The sequence below is a fragment of the Notechis scutatus genome, chromosome 2 (genome assembly GCF_049901735.1).
Source record: "Notechis scutatus isolate UNSWTSFEM ecotype Mainland chromosome 2, rNotScu1.2, whole genome shotgun sequence".
Lineage (NCBI taxonomy): Eukaryota > Metazoa > Chordata > Lepidosauria > Squamata > Elapidae > Notechis > Notechis scutatus.
In genome coordinates, this window is record NC_142010.1 from 47259452 (window position 1) to 47284225 (window position 24774).

At 37.2% G+C, this 24774-nt stretch overlaps 1 protein-coding gene across 7 annotated transcripts in view; it reads left to right on the plus strand.

Moving 5' to 3' along the window:
• The window catches only part of GRIP2 (glutamate receptor interacting protein 2), a 513383-nt gene that overhangs the window by 397597 nt on the left and 91012 nt on the right, over positions 1-24774 (plus strand). For 6 of the 7 annotated variants that reach the window (XR_015747498.1, XM_087954659.1, XM_087954657.1 and 3 more), the window contains exons 2-4: positions 16443-16523; positions 21694-21829; positions 22714-22859. Coding sequence is in view for 6 of the 7 variants with exons in the window: in XM_087954659.1 (XP_087810785.1) it covers positions 16443-16523; positions 21694-21829; positions 22714-22859 (363 nt within the window). In the remaining variant the exon portion in view is untranslated. Of the gene's footprint in view, positions 1-906; positions 1012-16442; positions 16524-21693; positions 21830-22713; positions 22860-24774 lie in introns of those variants that run through there. The other variant, XM_087954660.1, reaches the window with a different exon arrangement.

Here is a 24774-nt window from a genome sequence, read left to right on the forward strand (position 1 = left end):
CTGTCTATCCCCCTAAATCTCTGCTAGAATAGCCCCCAAACTGGTCAGATTTATAAAACAAAACCCACAGATCAAAGCAAACAACCTGCTGAAAAGTTCAGCTGTCACTGAAGAAGCTCTCCATGGTGCTATAATGTTTGCACAATAATGATCTGCTCCAGAGAGCTACCAGGAGGAAACCTTTTCTTCACTCTCATCATAAAAGTCATGAAATGGAAAGAAAATCTTAAGAAGTTTGAAACTTTTTGAGGCAAAATATTTGGGCTTGAATTGTTCAGCAAAAACCATACCAGATGTGCTTGGAGCTTTGAAATATGCAAACAAGCAAGGATCCTCCTGAGCTGCAAAAAAGAGTAGGGGTGGGAAAAGTACAGTAATATGAAAGAAAACTTATTTGTTGGCTGCAAAAACTCTTTGGAGGCTGTTCTTTCTGCTGAAGGAGGCATTACAAAGTTCTGACTGAAGTGTACTTTCAAGTTTGTAGCAAATGAGTTAACTTTATAACTTCATGTAGAGGTTGCATCTATTTCTGTTCACTTAGGGTTCATTGAACATTCAATTTGACAGAGGCATCTCTGGGGGAAGCGGGGATGGCAAATGACAAAAGCACTGTTGTACCAGTGCAGTGCAAGCTTTGCCCATGTTGTTACATGCATTGTGACATTGCACACATTTACAAAAGGGCTGGAGCTTGCACCTCAACATTGCTTTCATCGTTTTGATGGGGAAAAAAAAAACCTTGAGGTCTTGCAGACACCTCTACAATTTGACCAGAGCTACCTAGACATTTGCACACAACTGCAGTTTTCTTACAATGGTGCAATTACTTGTACTGTAACTTTCTTCTATGATTTTTTTCCATTTTTCCCCTTAAACATTCCACCCTGGCTTATAGTGATTATCTGGTGATGTTTCACAAAGGCTAAACTATCTTTTTGCAATCAGCCAAGATCAGTGAAATGCTACTACCTTCTAAGATTAAAGTTTTTCTTCTGTCAAGATCAATACCTGGTAAATATATGGATGTTTCTTTTTCATAGTTCACCTAATTATCTACCTTTCAGGACTAGATGAATTTTGGGCATTTTGCAGTCCTATAAGTTTGAGCTTTAAAGGTGGGAATGCTTTCTGCAATTTGTTTTTAATGTTACAGTTATGCTTCTATTGTACTTATTAATTGCATTTAAAATATTTTGGTTGGGGTTGTAAAACTGTTGGAGTAGATCAAATAAGAACTGTAAATAAAGTTTGCAGAGATTCTCAGTCATCCAGGTCATGGTTACCCCAAAGGTGCTTTTTTCAGGCGGCAAATGGAATTTCTTGTTTTTTCTTTGAAGATGTTTTGCTTCTCATCCAAGAAGCTTCTTCAGCTCTGATAGGATAGTGGCGAATGGAAGGAATTCTCCACTATCCTGACAGAACTGAAGAAGCTTCTTGGATGAGAAGTGAAATGTCTTCAAAGAAAAAACAAGAAAGTCCAGTTGCTTCCTGAAAAAAACATCGTTGGAATATGTAAATAAAGTTGTGTTGTTGCTATTGTTATTGTTGTACTATGGGTAAGTAAAGATAGACTTTTGATGTCAATTGTGTTTTTAATTTATTTTTTCTTCTACTTAGTAGCACATCTCTTTTAAAATAGAAAAATAAGAAATAAAATATCCCATTAAAAGAAATGTGAAAATCATCCAGCAAGTCAGGCTAAATGGTAAATTAAAAATATTGTCTGAACTCAAAGCCTGTAGAACTAACTTGGGCTATAACAACCAGCAAAGAAAGAAAGAAAAAGGAATCCAATTGCATTCCATATGGCAAAGCTTTCCATAAACTGCATGCAGTTTTTCTCTTGTGCTACTGAAACACATTTCTATGGATGCTGTATCAAATTTTTAGAAAGCTTTTCTTAGGATTGTGCAGGATAATGGAGAATAAAATCATACAGGATACCTATCTCATAAATATAATCTTAATTATGAGAGATTCAGGAAAGAGAAAGAAAAAAAGGAGGGAGTAATTTATTCAAATTTAATCATATTAGTTTAAATCTTTTTATTAGCTACATTACCCTTTTTCCTGATAGTTTCTTTGTTAGTGAAAATATCTTTGGCAGGGAAATATTTGAGGGAGATATTCAATCTGCATTCATCCTCAAGATTTTGGATAGGTAGATAGACAAAGACAGATGCACAGGCAGAGAGATGTGTATGCAATCACCTGTGCATGTACTTCTATGTATTCGGGAGATCTGTGTTAGTCTCAGATAGCCAAAAATCAATGTTAGTATCCTTTCCAATAACACATTTTATTAAAAGACTCATTTTGTGAACTGCAGCAAACTTTATCAGATGCATGGAGTGGCTAGACTTATGTAGAATTTAAATTGGGAGGAGACTGGGAAAGGGGAAGACAGGTTGGTTATATAGATTCAGGTTACATGTGAGACAGACTACAAATATCTTATTAACCGTTGTAATATGTTTTTTAAAAAAACCACTGCATTTGTTGAGACCTTTGGAGATAGCCTGAAACCTTTTGATACATGTGAATGCAACGATCTCTCCCTCATTTGTGCTGTTAAATTTCCAAATTTTGAGATTTGCAGCCATGTTCTGGTATTACTCTCCTTTGTTTTGAATCCTCAAATCAAACATGTGTTCATTTTTTTGTCCAAAGCTTGACTTATTTGTGCTCCAGAGGGGCGTTATTGGCAGGGGAGGGCATATATCACTTGCATCTGCATAACCACCTTGTTTGCTGTCTTCTCCTCCCTCCTTCTGTTAGAAAGAAATGAGGTGTGCTTCCAAGCCAGGAATATTAATAATAATGGGGGGTGGGGAGGCAATGCAGATATGAGCACCTTCCCTCTAGGAATTCTAAGAAAGTACAATTAGCTGGGTTTCCAAAATGAATGCTCTATGGTCAGGTCTGAATCTGAAGTTTCCACATATTTAACATTGCAGATAGAGATGGCAATCTCTTGGATGAAGGGACTTTTTGTTATTTATATAGCAGGATAACTGGCACCCAATGAAGGAATATTCATCTGAATAGGTTGTAGTCTTTTACTACATCTTAATCTTTGTTTTGAGTCCCTTGCAATTTCTTCTCTTTTTACTTCTGTAATTTTTAACCTTTTGCCCTGGAAAATGGCAGGGACATTGGAGGGGTGGGGAAAGTATAACCCCTTTTCACACCTCCCACCCCAATTTAATTCCACATTACTGACTCCATTAATTCTGAGGAAGCATGCTATAGATGACAAAACTTGCATCTTCTTTCTACGTATTAGCCTGAAAAAATCCTATCAGACCTCTTTTGATTACTTGTACAGCAATGCTGTTCTTATTTTTCCTTTTTTGTAAATACTAAGAAATTTCTGGCCTAAAGCCAGTCTGTCTTCCTATGTTTATGGGAAACGTTATGTGTAAAGGAGAGAAAAAATATTTTTGCAGCCTTCTCTTTTTCAAAGATGTTATACCTGCCACTAACCAAATTTTACCGATATCTAAAAGTCATTATAGGAAATGGCTCCTGTATTAAGTCTAAATGCACCTGGAAGTCAATTTTCTCTTTGAAAATCTCACAGAAAGAGATTTCAGGAACACAAAGAACAGAGTTCTTAACAGAACAATGAATGGCTGTTTACCTTACAGATTCCTTTTCTTACGAATAGAGCAGCAAGTGGTTATGAAATTTGCATGCCTTAAGTAGGTTCTTTGAGAAAATGGATAATGCCTTGAATAAACCATGAAATGGAAAATTTGAAGGTGCAGCATGTAACAGGGAAAGACTTGAACATACATTATGTCCAACTGAAGCCCATGCAGGGCATGAATGCAATTACAGATGTGTGGAGTACATCACCGAGTCGCTACCAATGGTAGATCCACAGAAACACTATAGAATTATAAACATAATGTGGAGGAGATGGTGCTGTTGTGCTTGTAAATGTTTAATTTTATCTTGTGAATTTCTAACTTTGTGTTCAAATAGATCAGTGAGATGGCAGAGTTTGCATTGGAGACAAGTGTTTAGTAGATACTTGTAATGAAGATTAGATTGTACTCACTCATCTGATGATCCTGTGTTCCCCTTGGACATTCTTGCATTTGAATTTGAAGGCTATTTCCTAGGTTGTGCTGGGGAGATATTGTGGTTGGTGTAACCTTATATCTGTGTTTTTCAACCTTTGCAACTATAAAATGCGTAAGTTCAACTTCAAGTTGAAGTCCACTCGTCATATATTTGTTAAGGTTCACAGACCCTGACTTGTAGGGTATCTGTGAACTGAAGATATCATTCATTCAGTGGGTTAGAATAGAAGAAACACACAAAAATAAAGGAATCTGCAGAAAATAGGAACAATGGCTTTGGCCAATGGTTGGCAAGATTGCCAAGCATCAGCTATTACAACATTTAGCATCTAAGGAAATTTCAAAGGCAGCTATCAAATTAATATACCATCTCAATTCATAGAGATAATATAATGCTTCCAAGGATCCCATCTGTCCCCCTTATCAGTTTTCTTCCCTTTTTTCCTGTTTCCTACAACTTTGCCAATACCACATTATGTGTTCTTATCACATATCCAAAGTACCTGAGCTTTCATTTGCTCAGGATCACCTTGGGGGAGTAGTCAGTCTTCATTTCTTTTAGGACCACTTGGTTAATTCTTCTTGCAATTACTCTTTGTAACTGTTTCCCATCCCTAATTTCAAGATGTCAATCTTCTCTCTCTGGATTTTTTTCTCAGGGTCCAGCTTTCACAATTGTCAATTACCATTGCTGTAAGCGTTCTGGTCTTTTGTTGTCATTGAAATGTCTTTACAGTTTTCTTCTTCCTTAAGTCTGTCATTGCCACCGTCCCTGGGATTAATCTTCTCTCCACTTCACCAGGACACTGTGCTTCTTTATTCTCTGCCTTCATTTCTTTGTAATTAACTTTGAATTCACTAACATGCTGGTTGACATTATCTTTGTCTTAATATTTGGCATTAAGCCAGATTTCACTTTACTTTTTTTTTCTTTTTTTACTTTCATAACAAGCTTGTCTTTGTTTTCAGTTAAGAAGATGGAGGTTGTCTGCATATTTCTAATTGCTTGTGTTTCAGCCACCGATTTGATTCTAGCTGTCACTCTGCCAATCCTGCTCTTCTTCTGTTTGCTTTATAAATTGAACAGCTATGGGGACATTTTCTTGACATATATACTTCCTACTCTATTCTAGGCTACAGGTAGTCTTTAATTTACAGCTGGTCATTTAATGATTGTTTGAGGTCATGGAGGCTTCAGAATGGGTGCTTTATATCCCATAAGCATTTGCAGCTGTCATTAAAAAAATTACACCCCTGTCCCCCATAATTTCAGGTGCTTGGCAACTGTTTGCTGGCAGGGAAGGTTGTAAGTGGAGGAAATGTTGGATTAGAGGTACGGTAATTCTCCCAGAAACCCAAGGACTTTCTCCTCCCCTCCATGCAGGCAGGAAAAATCTTTCTATATCCTGGAGGGCAAAAATCTGGCAAAAAATGTTAGCAACCTCAATGTTCTGAGGCTTCCAGAATGATGGTGTACTCTAGCACTTTTCCTATTGTTCTCATATGATTGTTCTCTCCAGTGGGGGCAAAGAGAGAGCCTGGACTTTCTGAGTGTGGTGGGAGCTCCCGGGCACTTAATAACCCACATAGTTACTTCATAACTACAACCGGGAAAATCAAGATTGCATTTGTTGAGCGAAGTGGTCACAACATCTTGCTTAATCACTTTGCTCAGCTATCAAGATTATGAGCCCAAATGTGATCTATTTCTCCAAACTCAGTACTTAAAGTTTAGATTTTTTTAAAAATAAAGAGTCCTAGTAGTGCCGTTATTAAGGTGCAATATTGCTATTGCTATGGCTGTAAAGACTCCGCAAAAGACTAATTGGATCTTCTGGCATGCCCATCAGCCTTCCTATATTCTACATTCTAGAATTATCTGTACAATCAGAGGTCTTGCTGTATTCAGTAAACAGAGTTGTTAGCATGTTAACTGCCTCTTTTCCTAAAGTTTTTATCAATCCAGGGGATGATTCATCTGTGCCTGGCAATTTTTCCTTTCCTTTTCTTTCATCAGATTGCCTCTTATACTTTACTTTCCAATACATTCTTTCTCTGAAAAAATATGGCATTCTGTAACATTTGTAAAACGTTTAAGTCAAAATCTTTCCGTTCTTCTGCAACATTATCTGCCTCTAAAACAGTACTGTAGATTTCTTTGTGGATTACTAATGAGTATATTTCCATTTTCCACTCTCTGAATTTTCTGTGAGCTATTTAAAAACATCTCATTTTTCTTTCCTTGGGTAAGATTCCTTTATTTGTTGACATATTCAGATGAAGTCTTTTCCCAAGCCATTTCTTGCTTTATGTTGGCCATCTACTTCATTTTTATGTATCTCTTTTACTGCCCAAAGCTTTCATCTTCCCTTTTTCCTTTAGCTCACTGGTTAGGCTGTTCTGAAAACCTCTTGAGTCTTTTCTTTCTTAAAACATTAGGATTTTGTTTTTCATTTTGGTGTTCACAGTGTCTCTCATCTATTCTCATAGCTCCTCAGTTCCTCTTTCACATAAGTTAAAGGTACTGAATCTGCCTCTTTGGTTGATCTTATAGTCTCACTGTATGTTTTCCAAGTCAAATCTTGCTAGCTCTTTAATATATATTTGATGCCAGAAATTCATAATCTGCTTCCAAATCTGTATCTCAAAGTCTTCTGCTTGATTATATTAATCCATCATCTGCTTCCAGTCTGGTTGATTCCAATGTTGTGTATACAATGATAACTGCAAAGTTTGGGTTTGATGTTTGAAGCAGGTGTTGGAAATAAACAAAATTATCTCTGCAAAAAGTTTTGTAATTTGTTATTTTGCATATTGTTTCAGCTACCCAGTCTAAATTTCCATATACATACTTCCAAGTTTTTCAGCTCTCTTACTTTTGTATTACTACATCCTTTTAGAATTCTTCATTGGACAACTATTCATTCTAATAGAAGTGAAACAACCTTTTATTGTATTGTAGTTGAGCATATTTGAATTTTATTGTTGCTTCATTGCTTCTTGTAGTTTTGTACATTGAATAGTATAATGTAAAGTGACCCATGCCAAGTCATTCACTTATTCCTACAATATCCAATTGACTATGCATTATTCATGTCTTGAGAAGGTAAGTTTTTCTTCAATTCATATTACATGCATGTCATATTCCTGTTGTGTTTGTCCTTCAAGGAACTCCTGCTTCAGTTACTAGTACCATTAGTGTCATTATCTCCAGATGAGTTCTGGACTTTCTCTGGTTTGATATGGTTTTGACAGATATATTTAGAAAAACAAATATGTACACATTTATTAGGGAGTGGGTAGTTGCCAGAATTTCTTCTAACAAGAGTTGACAGACCTAGGTAAGATAGCTGGGCATTGCATATAATTTTTTTGTCATCTGATTTCTTTTCCCTCCTCTATCTAGTCTTCCTTTTGTGGAGTTGTCTTAAATTCATGGGTTGTTTTCTTGTCTGGGTAAATGCTGTAGTTACCTCAGGTGAATATGTTAAGGTTGTGGGTTTTTAAAAGAAATTTCAGAACTGTATGGGCCAGTTTCTGAATTCTTATCCAGTCCTCTCCTGCTGCCTCCCTCCACCCCAGATCTTTTGGAAATGATTTTGCATTTTGTCACGAACAACTGAAAGCTTGCTTGTAAGAAAGTGGAGGAGGAAACGTTCAAATTAATCTGGCCAGCCTCCTGTGGGAGAATTGAACTGATAAACACCTGTCTCAGTTTTGAATGGGAAGGCGCCTTCTGAATACAAATGTACGGGTGAGATTTTTGCAACATTTCATTTTGGAAGTGGGCAAGAACCCAGTGAAGCTTTACCTATTTCCAGATATTCTGCTAACTGTAAAATAAGCAATTTCTTCTCTTCCTAATTTCTTTTTAACAAATTGCCTGACACAGTGAGCAAATAAAATTGCCCTGGCATGGCTTTGTAAATAAACTCTACCAGAAATGGCAACCTAAAATACTGTGCTGGAGAAGCCTACCGTGTTTCTCATATAATAAGGCTGGGTCTTATTTTTTTTGAGCCCCGAAAAAATGGCTAGGCCGTCTTTTCGGGGGTGACTTAATTCCCCCCCCCCTTGCATCTTCGGGCAGGTGGCAACAGCTTGGATGTTGACCTCGGCATTGGTGGGGCACTTCGTATCGGGGTCAACGCAGCAGCACCATATCCGGGTGTGCAACAAAAGTACTTCCTAATGGCAAGCCCCCGACCATTCCCCCCATTTTGCATGTTTTAATATAGGCCTTAATTTGGGGGGAGGGGCTTAATTTCATTTCATGCCTATAAAACATGCTGGGACTTCCTATTGGGGGAGGCCGTATTGTTGGAGAAACAGGGTATATGCCTAGCATTTTTCTTGGGTTGCCTTTACATTTTCCCCCTTTTCTTGAGGATAGAAAATGCTGGTCCATCTTAGGAGTCTATGAAAAATAAGATAAGTTTTAGCTTAGTCAGAAGCACAGCTTTTGAAAGTTAATAAAATGGATTTAAGAATTTAAACTCAAATCAGCATGCTTTTGCAGGCCAGTCCTATTAATATTGTTAGGCTAGCTGTGGAAGCAAGTCAAAATGCTGTAACACTAGCTTTCTTCATGGAATGACAGAACCCTAAAATAAATCCAGCAAATATTGCCAAGAAGGAGATCTTGAGTTCAAACAAACAGTCAAATAAGAGTGTGGCTAATTCCATGTTAGCAATTATTAGGAATAGACTGAACATAGAACTGTTAGATTAATAATGCCCTGATAGGCATCATCAAGCATCAAACTTGAAAAAATGCATCCTGTTCTGGTCATTGCATTGCAGAAAAGGAGAATGTAGCACTGAAAAGTTATAAAAATAACAACTAAAATTATTAAAAGCCTAAAATGAACTATGTGCAAGCCTAATTATAACATGTGTGGCCTATTAGCTTAGAAAGAAGATGGGGCAAGAGATGGGAACAAAAGAATGGCATATACTGTAAATCTAGTGTAATGTGAGTAAAGTTGTGTGTTTCTCAGTCCTTAATTGAAATAAAATACTGGAAGATTCAGGACCAATAAGAGATAGTATTTCTTTATACATTGCATAAGAAATTACAGCATTTGCAACAACAGAGTTTAATAGCCACCAATTCAGATGCTTTGAAACTAGACAAGTTCATGAAACAGAAACTATAAATGAGTATTTATGTCTCCATACCTTAAATATTAGCTTTTGTTCATAAGAATCTTGATTGGACAGGGTTCATCCAATAGAGTTTTCCGTCTGTTTCTTATAAAGTAACACTAATAAGAAGGAGGTATGTTGCGTTGGACTGAAGCTAAAGTAGAATTATTGTGATATATAATTTCTTGTTAATGCCTTAAAGATTTCAGGATGGTTTTTAGAATTTGTAGTTGAACAAATCAATTTTCTTAGTCTTCATTCCCTCTGACAACTCAGAATCAGAATCAAAATAGAGCTGGAAGGGACATTGGAGATCTTCTAGTCCACCCCACTTCTCCTTTTTATAAATTTTGTTCTATGACGTATTTGTATATAAGGTAAGGAAAAACACTTTCATTCTTCTCTTGAGATGAATGGATTTGCCTGTTTGATTATAGTATAGACTCCTGTAATAAATTTTGTTTTCAATTAAAAGGGGGGGAGGAAAGAGGGAAAAACAAGACTGTATTGTTAAAAATCTTAGTTTCTATCTCAACCACTTGAGATTCTCTTGAGAAATTACTCAACCATTATAAGTTTTTGGATTTGTTTTCCACCCTTTACCATACTGTATATGAAGTCAGAATTTCAGCATATTATTTCTAAGGATAGCTTGGACTCATTTGGAAGATTTTGCCATCAGCCTCAGCATGCTTATTTACTACTTTTCATTAGACGTATAGCTCCTTGTCTCTCCAAAGTTCAAGCATCATCTTCAATTTTTTCACTTTGCAAGGTGAGTTGAATCAAATGACCCAACCTACTTCTAAGGCCAAGAGTAGGCTTGAACCTGGGTCTTCCAGGTTCAGTATCTTTAACCACAGCACCACCCCAGCTCAGATCCATTATGTCAGCAGATTGAGATAATAAACTTTTTCAGCTTTTGATTTTTTTTTATTTTGATCCTAAGCATGTACACCCAAACAGGAATTCTAGTCAAAGATATTTCTATATTGCGATCTCTTGAAAATTCTTTGTTTTCTCTCTGGCGCTACAAATTATGATGTATTAGCAGAATAATAAATATGACCCAGATGTGGGTAAAGCCTTTGTTATCAATAGCCTGAGAATATTTGGTGGCAGCTGCAAGTCTTCAGTTGTGGCTTTGTCATGATGGGCTTTTTACTAGCAGCTAGCTGTAATACAATCTGTGCCTTAAAACTATAGAGCAGAGGATGAGATTTGGTTCTGTTTTACAAATGGCACTGAATCCATTTGTAGCAAATGCTTTTGTTCAAAAGATGTCAAAGCAGCAAAATATTCTTTTCACTACATTGTGAAAAAGATGTTTTCCTGTAGAAGGGAAACCATCAAACTGTTTAATTTGACTCACTGCTGAATCAAACAAATTGCATTTATGCATATGCTGCTGAACAGGTTTGGATAGAAATGAGAACACTCTTTGCTAGGTGAGAGAAACAAATTGTTACATGCTACGGCTTATAACTATACTGGTTATAACTAATCTAAATGATCCCTTACTGGCTGGCTTGTCCACAGATTTCACTGGTCTACATAACGTTGTTTTTATTTCTGATAGTATTTCATTTTAAATTAGAGGATGAAGACTTCTGGTATGGCTCCACAGATAGAAGACTCTGGATAATTGTATTATGTGTTCTTCTAACAAGGGTGTGAAGCAACTATTTTAAATATTTCTTTTTTAAAAAGAAGTTGTAGGGTTTTTTCCCTCTGCAAATAAAAAAGCTTGCTTCCAGACATTACATTTTTGCTCACAGTGTCTGTTGGGAAGCCAGATTAGATTAAGGACAAGAATAAGAACAAGAAGCAACCCACTGCTTTTGAAATCTACCCTTAGGTTGATTTTGCTTCAGAATAGAGGCAGAACTAGAAACTATACAATAAATTTCTGCATTTTTAGAAGGAAATACAAGCATGTTTTAAAAACAGAAGACCCTCTGATGGCACAGGTCTTTATGAAATGGCTTCATCATCACCACTTGAACTGAAAAGATGCCTCAATTCTTCCAGATTAACCATAATTTGTCTATTAGATTTCAGGGAGTCCAACTGGATTCTAGAGAACATCAATGCATTTACAGTATTTATGCCATGATACTTAGGAAAGGGGAAAAACGGTATTTACCTGCAGAGTGAAGGCCATCAGAGTTCTTCAAGTCTCTTGGACTGATGACACAGCCCTCAAAGACCAGCTGTAGCTTTGCTACCATCTAAGCTCGGAATGGGACAATTTGCCATAGCCAACTCACTATAGTCAACTCGGCGCGGGACAGTTCAACAAATACAAAGTTAAATTAATTTTGATGGGCCCATGGCCAATAATAAAATAAAGTCAATTCATAAATACAAGAGTTACAATAATTTTGATGAAAACGTGGCCAACAATAATAAAAGAACTGAATGAAATGATTAATACAGCATTGAATTGTCCTGTGGCAAGTTGAACATGGCAAGTTGTCCTGGGCAAGTTGGTCCTGACAAATTGGTTTAGACCCATCTAGGTTCTAATGCAACCATTTTGCATAAGGCTGTTTTGGATGGTACCATATCTAAAGTATCCACTGTGTAAAAACATATATACAAAAATCACATTAACCATCTGAAAGGAGAGCTTAAGGTTCTTGGAACACGTCACAACCCCACTTTCATTAGATTCTTCTGTTGCTTGATCTCCAATGAGTCTATCCTTTCAATAATTCCTGAGATTCTTAACTCTTCTCTGCAGCCCAAAACAAGCCTTCCTCCTATAATGAGATATTATAGTGAGATATTATTTAAGAATCTGTCTCTGGGCCTGATCAGTGTTAACAGCTATGGATGATATCCAATACACTATTAATCCAGCTCTTGGAAAATACAGTAGCATTGTAATTTAGGAGTAGGGGTATCAAACTGGTGGCCCATGGTCTGGATGCAACATTTGCAGGCCAGCTCCATGAATGAGAAAAACGTCACAAAACATCATGTGATGGCAATGTGTTATGGCAAGTTTGACACCCGTGTCTTAGAGGAAGCAAATTATTTAAAACCTTCCTGGTTTAGATTAAGAGCAGAATCCGCCATGGAGATAACCTTGATTATATTGACAAAGACTTGAGGTCAAATAATTAGAGATATACAAATCTGATTATATTTCTGGATTTCTCAATTGCTTTTAACACTATGATCATGATGTTCCATATATATTTTTGAGAGAACTGGGAATTAAAAGTTCCACTCTTTTCTCTATAGGCATTTTTTAAAGATGGCACTGGAATAATTCTCTTTGACTGACCTTATTGTCCTGAAGTCATGCATTTGTATTATTTAGTATTTGTTTCACAATGCCTGGAAGATCATATCAGGGTTTAGTTGGCACCAATATGCTAATATTCAGCTGTGCTTCTTTTTTTTCCTGTAAGCTAGGTGTTGTACATTTCACAAGCCTCTACGTGTATTTAGAGTTTGAGGTTTGGAGAGCAAGTTAAAGATGAAGTTATGCAAGTAGGAATTGAGGCTGGTTTCAGGGGTAGAGAAGCTGATATCAGGATTTGGAATGATAGACTTGCTTGGGATGAAATTACACTTTTCCTTAATGATCAGATTATATTTAGGAATCCTTCTGGACCCAACTTTGATGCTGGACAACCACATAAGATCTCTGGAAAAGAGGGCTTTTATCAACTCTGGACAGCAACCCAGTTGTGTCCTTCTGCAAAATATTGCTACTGGAATAATATAAATTAGGAGGAACTATGGAATCCATGATTACAGAGGCTCAACCATCTATTTCTCTTTATGAACACCTCACCAATGTATGAGAATGGTATTCTTGAAATTTCTTTCAAGAAGCCCAAAGCAGTCTTTGCTACTCTGCCTTCAAAATGGATGCCAGAGGTATAGGAGGTAGTGGCAAACCTGCTCTATAATTAAACTAGCATTCCAGAAATTTTGCCCAAAGTAAACCTTGGGCAAGTAGCTAAATGGTCTGAGCCAGCAATAATAACTACATGTTCACCATTCACCATTAGCAATTCAACAACTCTGCTGGTCAACAAATTATCTGGCATTTTACTGACAGTTGAGATGGTAAAACAATTAGCATCGCCAGCACTCTTTAAATTATTCCTTTCATCCTAAACCCAGAGGAGGATGTTACAGTGTTTGCTTTTGCTCATTATCTTACCCAAATGTTTAAGCAGTCAAGGAAGGTGCTCGTTGAAGTGTGACTTGACATTTACTTGTATTTTGTTTCCCCCGTGGTGCACCTTTGGTTCACATTTGTCTGGCATCCTGCCTTGTGTATTGGGTTTACTTTATGAGAGATTTCCTTTTTCCTGACCCAGGATGAGAATCTTACGTTGTTTGTTTGGAATTATTCCATCATATCATGCAATGTGTTCTAGGGGCCTTTTTAGTCACCTCCTTGCCAGAATTTTTATAAATGATATTAAAATTGGGGTGAGGGGAGAGGAAGAGGAAGATAAATTCTTCAGCTGTCTTCTCTCCCAGTTTGAAATTCTAACTGGAAATCCTTCATTATGCATTGATACTGAGAATGCACTGTTAGGTGTAGCCATGTCTACTCCTAATAGTGAGCAGAAATAATTATTTATGCATGAAGCTGAAGATTCTATGCCTGTCTGACTGATAATGTTCTCCCCCCTAACTGCTGTTGCTGCTTATGTTCCAAATATACTATTTTTGCCTTGTTCGTGGGAACTTATTTTCACTGGGTACTGCAAAGGCCGTACTGGGTACTGCCACCAGACTTGAAATTCTAGACCTAGAAAACCTAGAACTATGCCGCCTTTGGTCCGATCTAAGTATAGTATATAAAATCATATATTGCAATGTCCTACCTGTCAATGAATACTTCAGCTTCAACCATAACAACACAAGAGCAAACAAGAGATACAAACTCAAGGTTAATCGCAACAAACTTGATTGCAGGAAATACGACTTCAGCAACAGAGTGGTCAATGTCTGGAATACTCTACCTGACTCTGTGGTTTCTTCCCCCAACCCCAAAAACTTTAACCTTAGACTGTCTACTATTGACCTCACCCCTTTCCTAAGAGATCTGTAGGGGGCGTGCATAAGCGCACCAACGTGCCTACCATCCCTGTCCTATTGTTTCTTTTATTTTTTTTTATTTTTTTCTTATATGTATCCATGTATTCATAACTATGTTTTTACTTATACCTATTATCTTGTAAGCAATTGACTAAATAAATAAATAAATAAATAAATAAATAAATAAATAAATAACACGAGGGAGGGAGTGGGAGTCACTTTCAAACGTGAGGAATCACTCCTCCTGGATAACAAATTATAGACATTCCACTGAACTGCACTGAGATGTATTACTACTATTGCACCCTTGGGTTGTTTTAAAATTATTTTTACTCAGTCAATCCTGGAATTGGACTTTTCTGGAATTGATGCAGTTAGTGTGTATTGGAGAAGTGATTTGGAAGTCCTTATTACTTGTCAATGAGTCCCCTCAATGTAAAAACAGCACATCGTTCAGTTTGGATTTTAAATGGCTGTTATCTTCAAATGTGGTTTCTCTTTCCCCACCCACCTCCCTCCCACTAAGTCCCCTTCCTTCTCCTTAAATTACTTGCAGTCACAGCAAAAAAAAAAATGATGACTTTGAAATAAGGGAAGTAACAATGTGTGTCTAGATTCAGGTGTGATGATTTAAAGTTTGGTTTGTTCTATTGTTCCATTTCCAAAGACTATGCAGTTTTTCACAAGTATTATAGTTTGCTTAAGACTTATGGCAATTATGTTCTTTCACTTGTAAAGGGGTATTTCTGTGGGGGGGGAGGGGAAATAGTGTCATTGTTCTTTATGAAATTCTTTATATGAAATTCTCCCATAGTCTTCACACAGTTTTAAATAGTTCTTATATATATTTATTGTTATCTCTGCTTCTGGCTGTGAAAGTAGAACACCACGGACTGAGAGAAAACTGTTTTGCAAGATGAAGACAGTCATCTATTTTATGGATTTAATGGGTATTTTATTGCAGTTATTGCAAGCCGTTTGAGCCACAAGTAGTAGCATACAAATAATTGTAAACAAGTAAATTTTCTAGCTCAGGATGCCGTTATCTGCATTTTGTTCTTTAATCTGTTTTAACTCCATGCAGTAGGGCCTACTCTGTTCAGGGTTCTATGACAAAAAGATGGAGAAATCACCCTGAGGATATTGTTTCCAATCACAGCTCTTTGTTAAGAGGTTAATTTTCTTCTGTTTAATCAGGGGTGTCAAACTGGATTTCTTTTTGGCTGGCAGAGTGCTGCAGGAGGCCGTGGAGGTCAAAAACGGGCCACGTGGAAGTTGCATGCACCTCCTCCGCAGCCTTCTTCGGCTGGTCCTGCAGGCCAGATCTAAGCATCCCTGTGTTTAATTGTATCATATTCTGAGAGACTGCCTGGACAAGTCCCTGCAAGGTTCTTCAGAAGTGGTGTTCTATAGCCCCTTTTCTGGGCCTGAGAGAGAGAGCGCTAGCCCAAGTTCATGTAGTTGGCTTTGTGTCTAAGGTGGGCCTAGAACCAGGGGTGGGATTCAAAAATCCCAACAACTGATTCACTGCCCAGTTGCTGGGTGGGTGTGGCCATGGTGGGCGTGGCCTATTGGAACTTCTGGGAGTGCTGTCTTTCACCTTCCCAAGGATCCAGAGGCTTCCCTCGGGCCTTTACAAGGGCAAAAACGGCCTCTCCTGGGCTCTGGAGGCCCTCCAGAAGCTGGAAACAGGCCCATTTTCGGACTTTTGGTACTTCCGGAAGGACCATTTTTTCCCCCCCACAGAGCCTCTGCACGGACCCTGCACTTACCTGCATCAAAAATGGAGTCATGGAGACTCCTGGGAGGGGAGGAGCAGGGTGGATGAGGCCAGCTAGTCAGTTCAAATACCAGTTCAGCAAACCAGATGCAAATTTAACATCCAGTTCACCTGAACTGGTCCAAACTGGTAGAATCCCACCCCTGCCTAGAACACATGGTCTCCTAGATTCTAGTCTGGTGCCTTAGTCTCTACACCAAATTGGCTCTCCTCATAAGGATTATATGCATTCAATATAAAAATAGAAAAGATCATATCACATTTACAAAGCTACTAAGAGTAATAAAGAGATAATGTTTATTTTATAACCCATACAATTTCAGGGTTTTTTTCCCTTTCTTTTGTAGATGATGGGCCTTATTCGAAAGGAAGCAAAGACTCAGGTGGATTGGATACCACGTTGGTCTTAAGAAGGCAGAGTATACCAGGTAACTTCATTTATTGTCTTACTTATGAGCATTTATTCAATTTGCTTTGCTAACATATAGACGGGTAATTTTTTTTTATTTCATTTCATGGCTTATTACAATAAGGGAAGACAGATTTCACCCTGGTAGGTGTTATTTCTCTCTCTCTCTCTCTCTCTCTCTCTCTCTCTCTCTCTCTCTCTCTCTCTCTCTCTCCCTCCTTCCCTCCCTCCCTCCCTCCCTCCCCCTCTCTCTCTCATCTATCTATCTATCTATCTATCTATCTATCTATCTATCTATCTTTACTACAACTCTGAGATTCATCACCCAGAACAGGAGGCAAACTGGATATTCTCAGAATTTTAAATTCACCATTTGGAAATTGTTTGAGTTGTAGAATTTAAGAGGATTTTCTGTTCTTTCATGTAGAGATCTACTTCTCTTGCTCCCCCAGCCACCCCTCTCTCCCCTCCTTCCTTTCAAAACAGGACAACTGAAGCCATTTTGCAGTCAGGAATACTTGTACAATATATCACACAGATATCTGTCTACTCAATTGTATGACGACTCTCCTCTTAAATCATTATCAAATTCTGATCTACATTGTTAAACTTGAATTTGCAGAAAGGATCAGAGCCGGATGAAGAGGCATTTAACATAAGAATTTTCTATCTATAATTAACCTGTGTGTTTAAATAAATAAATGCACTAAGGTTAATGACTTGTGAGTAGTAGTTTGCATAAAGTTTGTAGAAACGTATGGATTCAGAACACCATGTAGTAGAAAGTGTTCCAATTTTTGATAATGCTTTATATATCCTAAGGTTGAGAAGTAGCCTAAAAAAAAAGAATAGCCCAGTTAGAGTCTAGTCTAGTTTTGTTCTGATTTAGCATGATGTTCCCACAGTGACCATTTGAAGCCACAAGCAGAATAAGATTACAGTAACATTTTCTGACTCTTTACAGCAACAGATATACTGACTGATTCTTTTGCTGCAGGGGATAAACATCAAGCCATCATAAGATAAATAACCTGATTATCCTATCCTTACTAATTTATCTAACTTCCTTTGAAAGCTATCACAAATCAGCATTAATTCTGGTAGATCTGTTGCATGCGAAACATTGCCTTTTATTTACCCATAGGAACCTTAACTTAGGACTGTCATGACTTACAACAGAAATTCCAGGCTCCATTACTGTTGTAAGTAAAGGACTACCTTTATCTGTACTTTGAAGAAGGAGGTGAAGACAAAAACCCTTTCCTGTCTTTGTTCCCTTCAATTTGGAGTTTGGGGCATGATATCTTTACGGTCAAGCTCTTTGACAGATGAATTTCTCCATCCTCTTTTAAAGCCATCCAAGTTAATGTTTTTCACCATTTCATGGGGTAATTATCTGCACAGTGTAATTATGAAGTACATAAAGAAATGGTTTGGTTTGGTTTGATCTGTTCTGGATCTCCTTTCAGATTCATGGAATGACCTAATGTTTGAGAGAGGGAGAATGTTTGTTTGTCTGTCTTTGTTCATGATTTTATACGTATAGGTCATTTCCTAGCATAGTTGTCTTTAAACAGTCAGAAACGTTTCAACTTTTTCTTTCGGTAGAGAAGGTATTTAAGCCTCTGTTTATTTTGATTTCCTGCGGCTTCATTTTTCCCAGAACTATTATATAGTTTTCGAATACAGTAGCCAACATTGTAGACAATACCTTATATAGATGAACCATATCCTTGTCTAATTCTATATATTTATGATTGTATCTTTATGGTATCTTTATATTTGCTATATGTTCGTCTAAGTCCAGCTATCTTAAAGAGGCAAGCCATATTGGTCGTATAGTAAGCTGCAGGTCCTAGGCTGTATCAAGAGAGGGATAGTTTCAAGATCATCTGAAGCGTTGGTACCAATTTATACTGCACTGGTAAGACCACACTTGGAATACAGTTTTGGTTATCAGGTTACAAAAAAGATGTTGAGACTCTAGAAAAAGTGCAGAAAAGAGCAGCAAAGATGATTAGGAGACTGGAAGCTAAAGCATACCATGAACAGTTGTGGGAACTGGGTATGTCTAGTCTAATGAAAAAAAGAAAAGGGGATGGCATGATATAAGTCTTCCAATATTTGAGGAGCTGTCACAGAGAAGAAGGGGTTGACCTATTTTCCAAAGTACCTGAGGGCATAACAAGAAGTAACAGACGGAAGATTATCAAAGAGAGATCCAACCTAGAATTAAGAGAAATTTCCTGTCAGTGAAAACAATCATGAGTTGCCTTTAGAAGTTGTGGGTGCTCCATCACTGGAGGTTTTTGAGAAGAGATTGGACAGCCATTTGTCTGAAATAGTATAGGGTCTCCTGCTTGAGTAAGGGATTGCACTAGAAGTCCTCCAAGGTCCCTTCCAAACCTGTTATTCTGTACTCCCATTTAGGGGTCTAGAACTGTGTTTCTCAACCACAACAACTTTAAGATGTGTGGAGTTCAACTCCTAGAGAACTGTCTAAAAAAGAAGTACAGGGAGAGGGAAGGGGGAGGGACAAAGAAACACATGCTGCCATATTTAGCCAGAGAGAATTTTGCCAAACTCTGGAAATGCCATATGGGGTGTCATTGTAGTTTAGCTGTTTACAAAGAGGAGGGGGAAAGTTGCTGCGTAGCCTAAATTTCTAAACTTGGCTAGAATGCAGATGTTGATGATCCTCCTCTATCTAATTTGGGTGTTTTCTGGTTTGGATTGTGCTGCTGATGTTAAGCTTTTTTTACAATGGAAATGTAATTGGCATTGATTTGATAGCATTCTATACCCTTTAGTTGCTGTGACCCCAGCTAAGGGGACATTTTTATGGAAGTGCAAGATGCAGATGGAAATAGAGCAGGAACTCATCACTGAATAATGGAACCGTGAAGGATGCAACATTCCTCACTTAAAAGATAGTCTGACTTTAACATTAAGAGTAAAGGTGACAAGTACTATATAATAGATAACCCAGAATATTTATCCCTTTCCAGTGTTATCATATATATTTGAGGGTTTACCACAGCACTGTTATTACAAGTATTGTGTGGAACAGTGTTTTTTCAAATGTGTCCATGCTGAGGCTACCTGCAACTGGATTGTGTTGGAATGCTATAAAAGTATCGCTGTATTTCATCAACCATGGTTGCACAGGTGGCTCGAATGCCTGTGAAATGGTAATATCAATAGAATGATTATGTAAACTCAGCTCTTAAAAACCAGTGGAAGTAATTGGCAGGTATGAACATAGAGTCTCATATGGCAAACTGTATCAGATGAAGCAGTATTACCACGGTTGGTGCCCAAAGCAATGATCAATAAATAAATAAACCAAACAAAAGGGAGAAGACAGAAGAAAATGCTGCTGATGAAAGGAGGGGCAGCTGCCTCACCCACTTTTTTGTTGTTGTTTCAGTTCTTCAATGGCTGATCAAATAAAAGCTGTTTAAACCTATTCTATTCTGGCTAGGGAATTCTGGTAGTTGAAGTCCAAACATTTAAAGTTGCCAAGTTTGAAAAAAGATGGTGTAGAATATGTTAATAGAATATGATGCTTTGGCAGCAATTGATGTAATGCTGCTTCAGCTTTTCATCATCAGGGGTACAATAATAAATAAGTAAAGATAAAAGTTTCCTCTATCCAGTCATTTCCAACTCTAGGGGGCAGTGCTCATCTCTTTATTTAGCTGAGGAAGCCATCATTATCCAAAGACATTTCTGTGATCATGAGGCCAGCATGACTATACACCCAAAGGAGCATGGAACACTGTTACCACTTCCTACCAAAGTGTTTATCTACTTATCTACAAGTGGTTATCTACTTCCTACCAAAGTGTTTATCTATTTATCTACTCACATTTGCATGCTTTCGAACTGCTAGGTAGACAGGAGCTAGGGCAAGTAAGGGGAGCTCTCTTCATCGCACGGTGCTTGGGTCTCGAATCCAGGTTCTCAGTTTTCCAGCTGACAAGCTCAGCGTCTTTAACCACTCAGCCACTGTGCCTTCCCTCTCCAATAATAAATAGTCCTCACTTTTTATTCAAGGCAACTTCATCCCTCACAGATGCCTTAATCACTTCTGTAGCCAGTGAACAGGTCCTATTGTTAAAGCAATGTGAGACTTGTAGAAGGCTTTTGCCTATGGTAACGTGTGCCTTCTGGAAAACTAACCCTGAAGTTGATGACTTGGCCTTTTTCAGCAGGGGCTTGTTTTTGATCTGACTCCTATATATATTCTATACTGCTTTGTAATGGGTCACCCCATTTGCCCCAATGTGATTGATAACCTTACTATTTATTGTCATTTCACCTTTTCATTTGTTGCTTTAATCCTAACTATTATTCATATTTTGCCAACTAGCTGGAGTTGTGATGGCAACTGAGACAGACTAGAAGTTTGATTAAATAAATAAAACGAATTAGGGAAATAGACTTACTACTTCCAAATAGCTTGTTCATGTCCTCAGATTTAGATTGCACAAGTTAAAAAGGATGCCTAACCATATGGTTAAGCTCAGAATGGATGGATGAATGGATGAATGGATACACTAATCAATCTAAAAAAAGAATTCCTTTTATAGCTGAAAAAGGTTTAATGGAGCAGCACTACAGAATAAAATTTTAAAAATGTGGAATTTTTGTGTTTGATCATTTTATGTACAAGTCTTCTGTCATGAATTATAATCAGCCTTCCTGTCATATCATCACCTTCGGCTCCTCAGAATACTAGAACTCTATGTTTGTATAATTGGAACAAAAATACTTGGAATCAGCCATGTTTCCAAAGCAGATTTTCCCATGTGACAAAGAAGTTTCTTTCTCTTCCTATTTTTTTATTTTGCTTATTCTTCTTAGTTGCTGCCTTTTACAGATACACAACATTATATAGTACATATTTATATGCTATTTTCTTTTCAATAGAGATATTGTTATCATGAATTACTTTGTTGGATTGTCTTTAATCTGCATAGTCTGTTTAATTTTATTAATAATTTTGCTATTGAAGTCTTCAGATGTACATTTCTGTAAGTTTTCTTGAATGCCTTCTCTTCCAGAAATCAAAAGACAAGATCTAAATGCTCTGATATAATAATAATCTATATGCTCCAATATAAATGGTCCAATTTAATAATAAAAATCCTGTGCTATGAATTGTTCTCTCTTTGTATCATCAGAAGAATTTAGAGGAGTCACAATTGTGGAGCTAATCAAAAAAGAAGGAAGCACCCTCGGATTAACTATAGCTGGTGGCACAGATAAAGATGGGAAACCGAGGGTCTCTAATCTAAGGCCAGGAGGACTGGCAGCAAGGTAAGATAATTACAAATGCAAAGTTTCTCAGTCACAAGTTTGGGGAATGAAATGTACAGCAAGAGTAAACTAGCAAGTCAGATAGTCAATAAAACATCAAATGGCAAACATCAAGCTTAAGTGATATTTTTTTAGAGGTCCTCAATCATCCTTTGGGACAATCATGGTTGTCCCAAAGGTGCTTTTTCAGGAGGCAACCGGACCTTCCTGTTCCTTCCCTGATGACACTTCACTTCTCATCCAAGAAGCCCTTTCAGCCATGACAGGGCAGTGGGGAAGGGAAGAGTCCATATTCCTTGCAGACAGCTGGCAATTATTGGGATGCAAATTACCAGCTGTCTGAAAGGACTACAAGTCCGCCTGGGAAGACATATTTCACTTAATTTCTTGGTAGGTATGTAATGTTTAAGGGGCATTGCATTTTGAGCTTCTTGTTAGAATGACATTCCTTCTACCCTTCCAACTAAGACAGGTTCTGCAGATAGGATTTAAGAGTGAACATCATAACTCCTTTTATTTTCTCTGTTGTCGTGTATATTTGTTTTTTTAAAAATGATGGACACCTCAGGTATTAAGTAAGATTTGTTTGTTTGTTTTGCTCTGCATGTTGTTTACTGTAGAGTTCTTTCTATTTAGATAGTCAATAAAGATATAACCAGAGTTGATCCAATAATTTTTGGTGACTGAAAAGGACAATAATCTACCTCGGGTCTGCTTATGGGGTTTATATAATTGAATGTACCCTTCAGTAAAGACAACAGGCAGAGAATTTAAAGCAAAAATAATATAACTGTCTCTCTACTTCTATTTACTGAGACAATTGCCTCAAGACTATAATGTCTGGCCCTGGAAAGAACTGAGTTATTTTGTTTTGTATGTTACAGGAGTGATCAGCTAAATGTTGGCGATTACATCAAGTCAGTGAACGGAATTAACTTGACAAAATTGCGACATGATGAAATTATAAGTCTATTGAAGAATGTGGGAGAAAGGGTAATATTAGAAGTAGAATATGAACTACCACTAGCTGGTTAGTATATCCTTAATAAAGCTTTATGGTTCAGTGATTTAAAATTAGTTGACCTCCCTATCCTTTCCACTTCTTTCCTATTGTGAAGAAACATACAAACCTATGAATAGAATAGAATAGAATAGAATAGAATAGAATAGAATAGAATAGAATAGAATAGAAAAAAGAAAATAGAATTCTTTATTGGCCAAGTGTGATTGGACACACAAGGAATTTGTCTTGGTGCAAATGCTCTCAGTGTACATAAAAGATAAATTTATCAAGAGTCAAGAATCATAAGGTACAACTTCATAATAGTCATAGGGTACAATAAGCAATCAATCATACTAGGAAACAGTCAATATAAATCATAAGGATACAAGCAACAAAGTTACAGTTATACAGTCAAAAGTGGGAGGGGAGGGGTGATAAGGAATGATGAGAAGATTGTTGCTTTACATTAGACCAGTAATCCTACTTCAGTTGGTAGTAGTTTCTCCAGCTGTTCAGGATATTCCAGCCTTGGCATCTGAAATTCTTTTACTTGAAGTGTCATTTTGCCAATAATTTGTTACACAGAGTGATTACAGTGGATTCTGCTTTTATCCATCTGTTAATTATTGGATGTTGTTGCTCATAAATATTTAACAGTGCTAATGATTTCACAAACATCAGTGGGTATATAAAATAGATACTAGAAGCATCAATAAATACAGAAAGCAGATCACACATTAGATTTAGTTTCATGATTATAGCAATAGCACTTAGACTTATATACCGCTTCGCCATGTTTTACAGCCCTCTCTAAGTGGTTTACAGATTCAGCATATTGCCCCCAACAGTCTGGGTCCTTATAATTCAAAAAATGATATTTAAGTTTATGCTATTGTTCCTGGTTTGTTTACTCACAAAATAAACTTGTCTCTAGTACATTAGAAAGCCTCCTGCCTGCTCATAAAACCCCAACCATTCTCTTTTGACCCACAAACTTGAATCTATTTATGGATTCAACTTGGACATCAAATAAAACTGTAATGTGACAAATAGCACACTATGACATGACCATTAGTGGATTACAATTGACTTCATAAGATCTCTGGACGATTGTTCTGAGTTGTAAGGGACAGAGGTTGGGAATGAGTAAGGTTAGAGAAGAAAAATTATTGTAATGTTAGAAATGAGTATGATTTTAAATAATATGCTGCTTAATTATGCTCAATTTCCAATGGCCTTTTTTTACTCAACTATATATTTTTATTGCTGGTTTAAAATATTAAAGGGTACATTTAATTTCAGCTAGTGAGTTGTAAATGTTATTAACATTACATTGCGCTGGAAGCAGGCTTTGCTTCTGTCCAGTTCCGCAACAACTGTTTGTGACAATGGGAAGATTTTTGACCCAGAAGGAGGATTCTGAAGTAGAAAGTATAAACTCTACTGCACCACCTAGTTTGAAGAGCTCATTTCTGGATCCAACCCAAATAATAATAATAATAGACTTTCATTGATCTTCTAGCACCTTAGAAGATATATTCTCTTCTGTACAGTCTTTCTTTATTTGCAACTCCAAGAATTCCCTGATAGCAAGGCAAATGAATGGCTGATCAGGATTATTGATCTGGAGGGCATCAGGTTGAGAGTTCAAATGTATGAAAAGCTGGGGAGATAGCATTTCTAAAATGGTGGCTTGCGGCTGCCATTTAAATATAATAATTTCTTCCTCTTTCTCATTTCACTTAATTGGTGAATTTTTAAAAACACTATTAATTCTTCCTCCAATTTATTTGATTCATATTATGCATATATTTCACACACTATTATGAGAAGGAGGAGGGCATTTTGTCTGGAAAGTCATAACACAGAATGTGTAATAGGTTGCCTTTTACTCATAAACAGATGCAGTCTTTGTTTTTTTGCATTGCTTTCATAAGTGTTT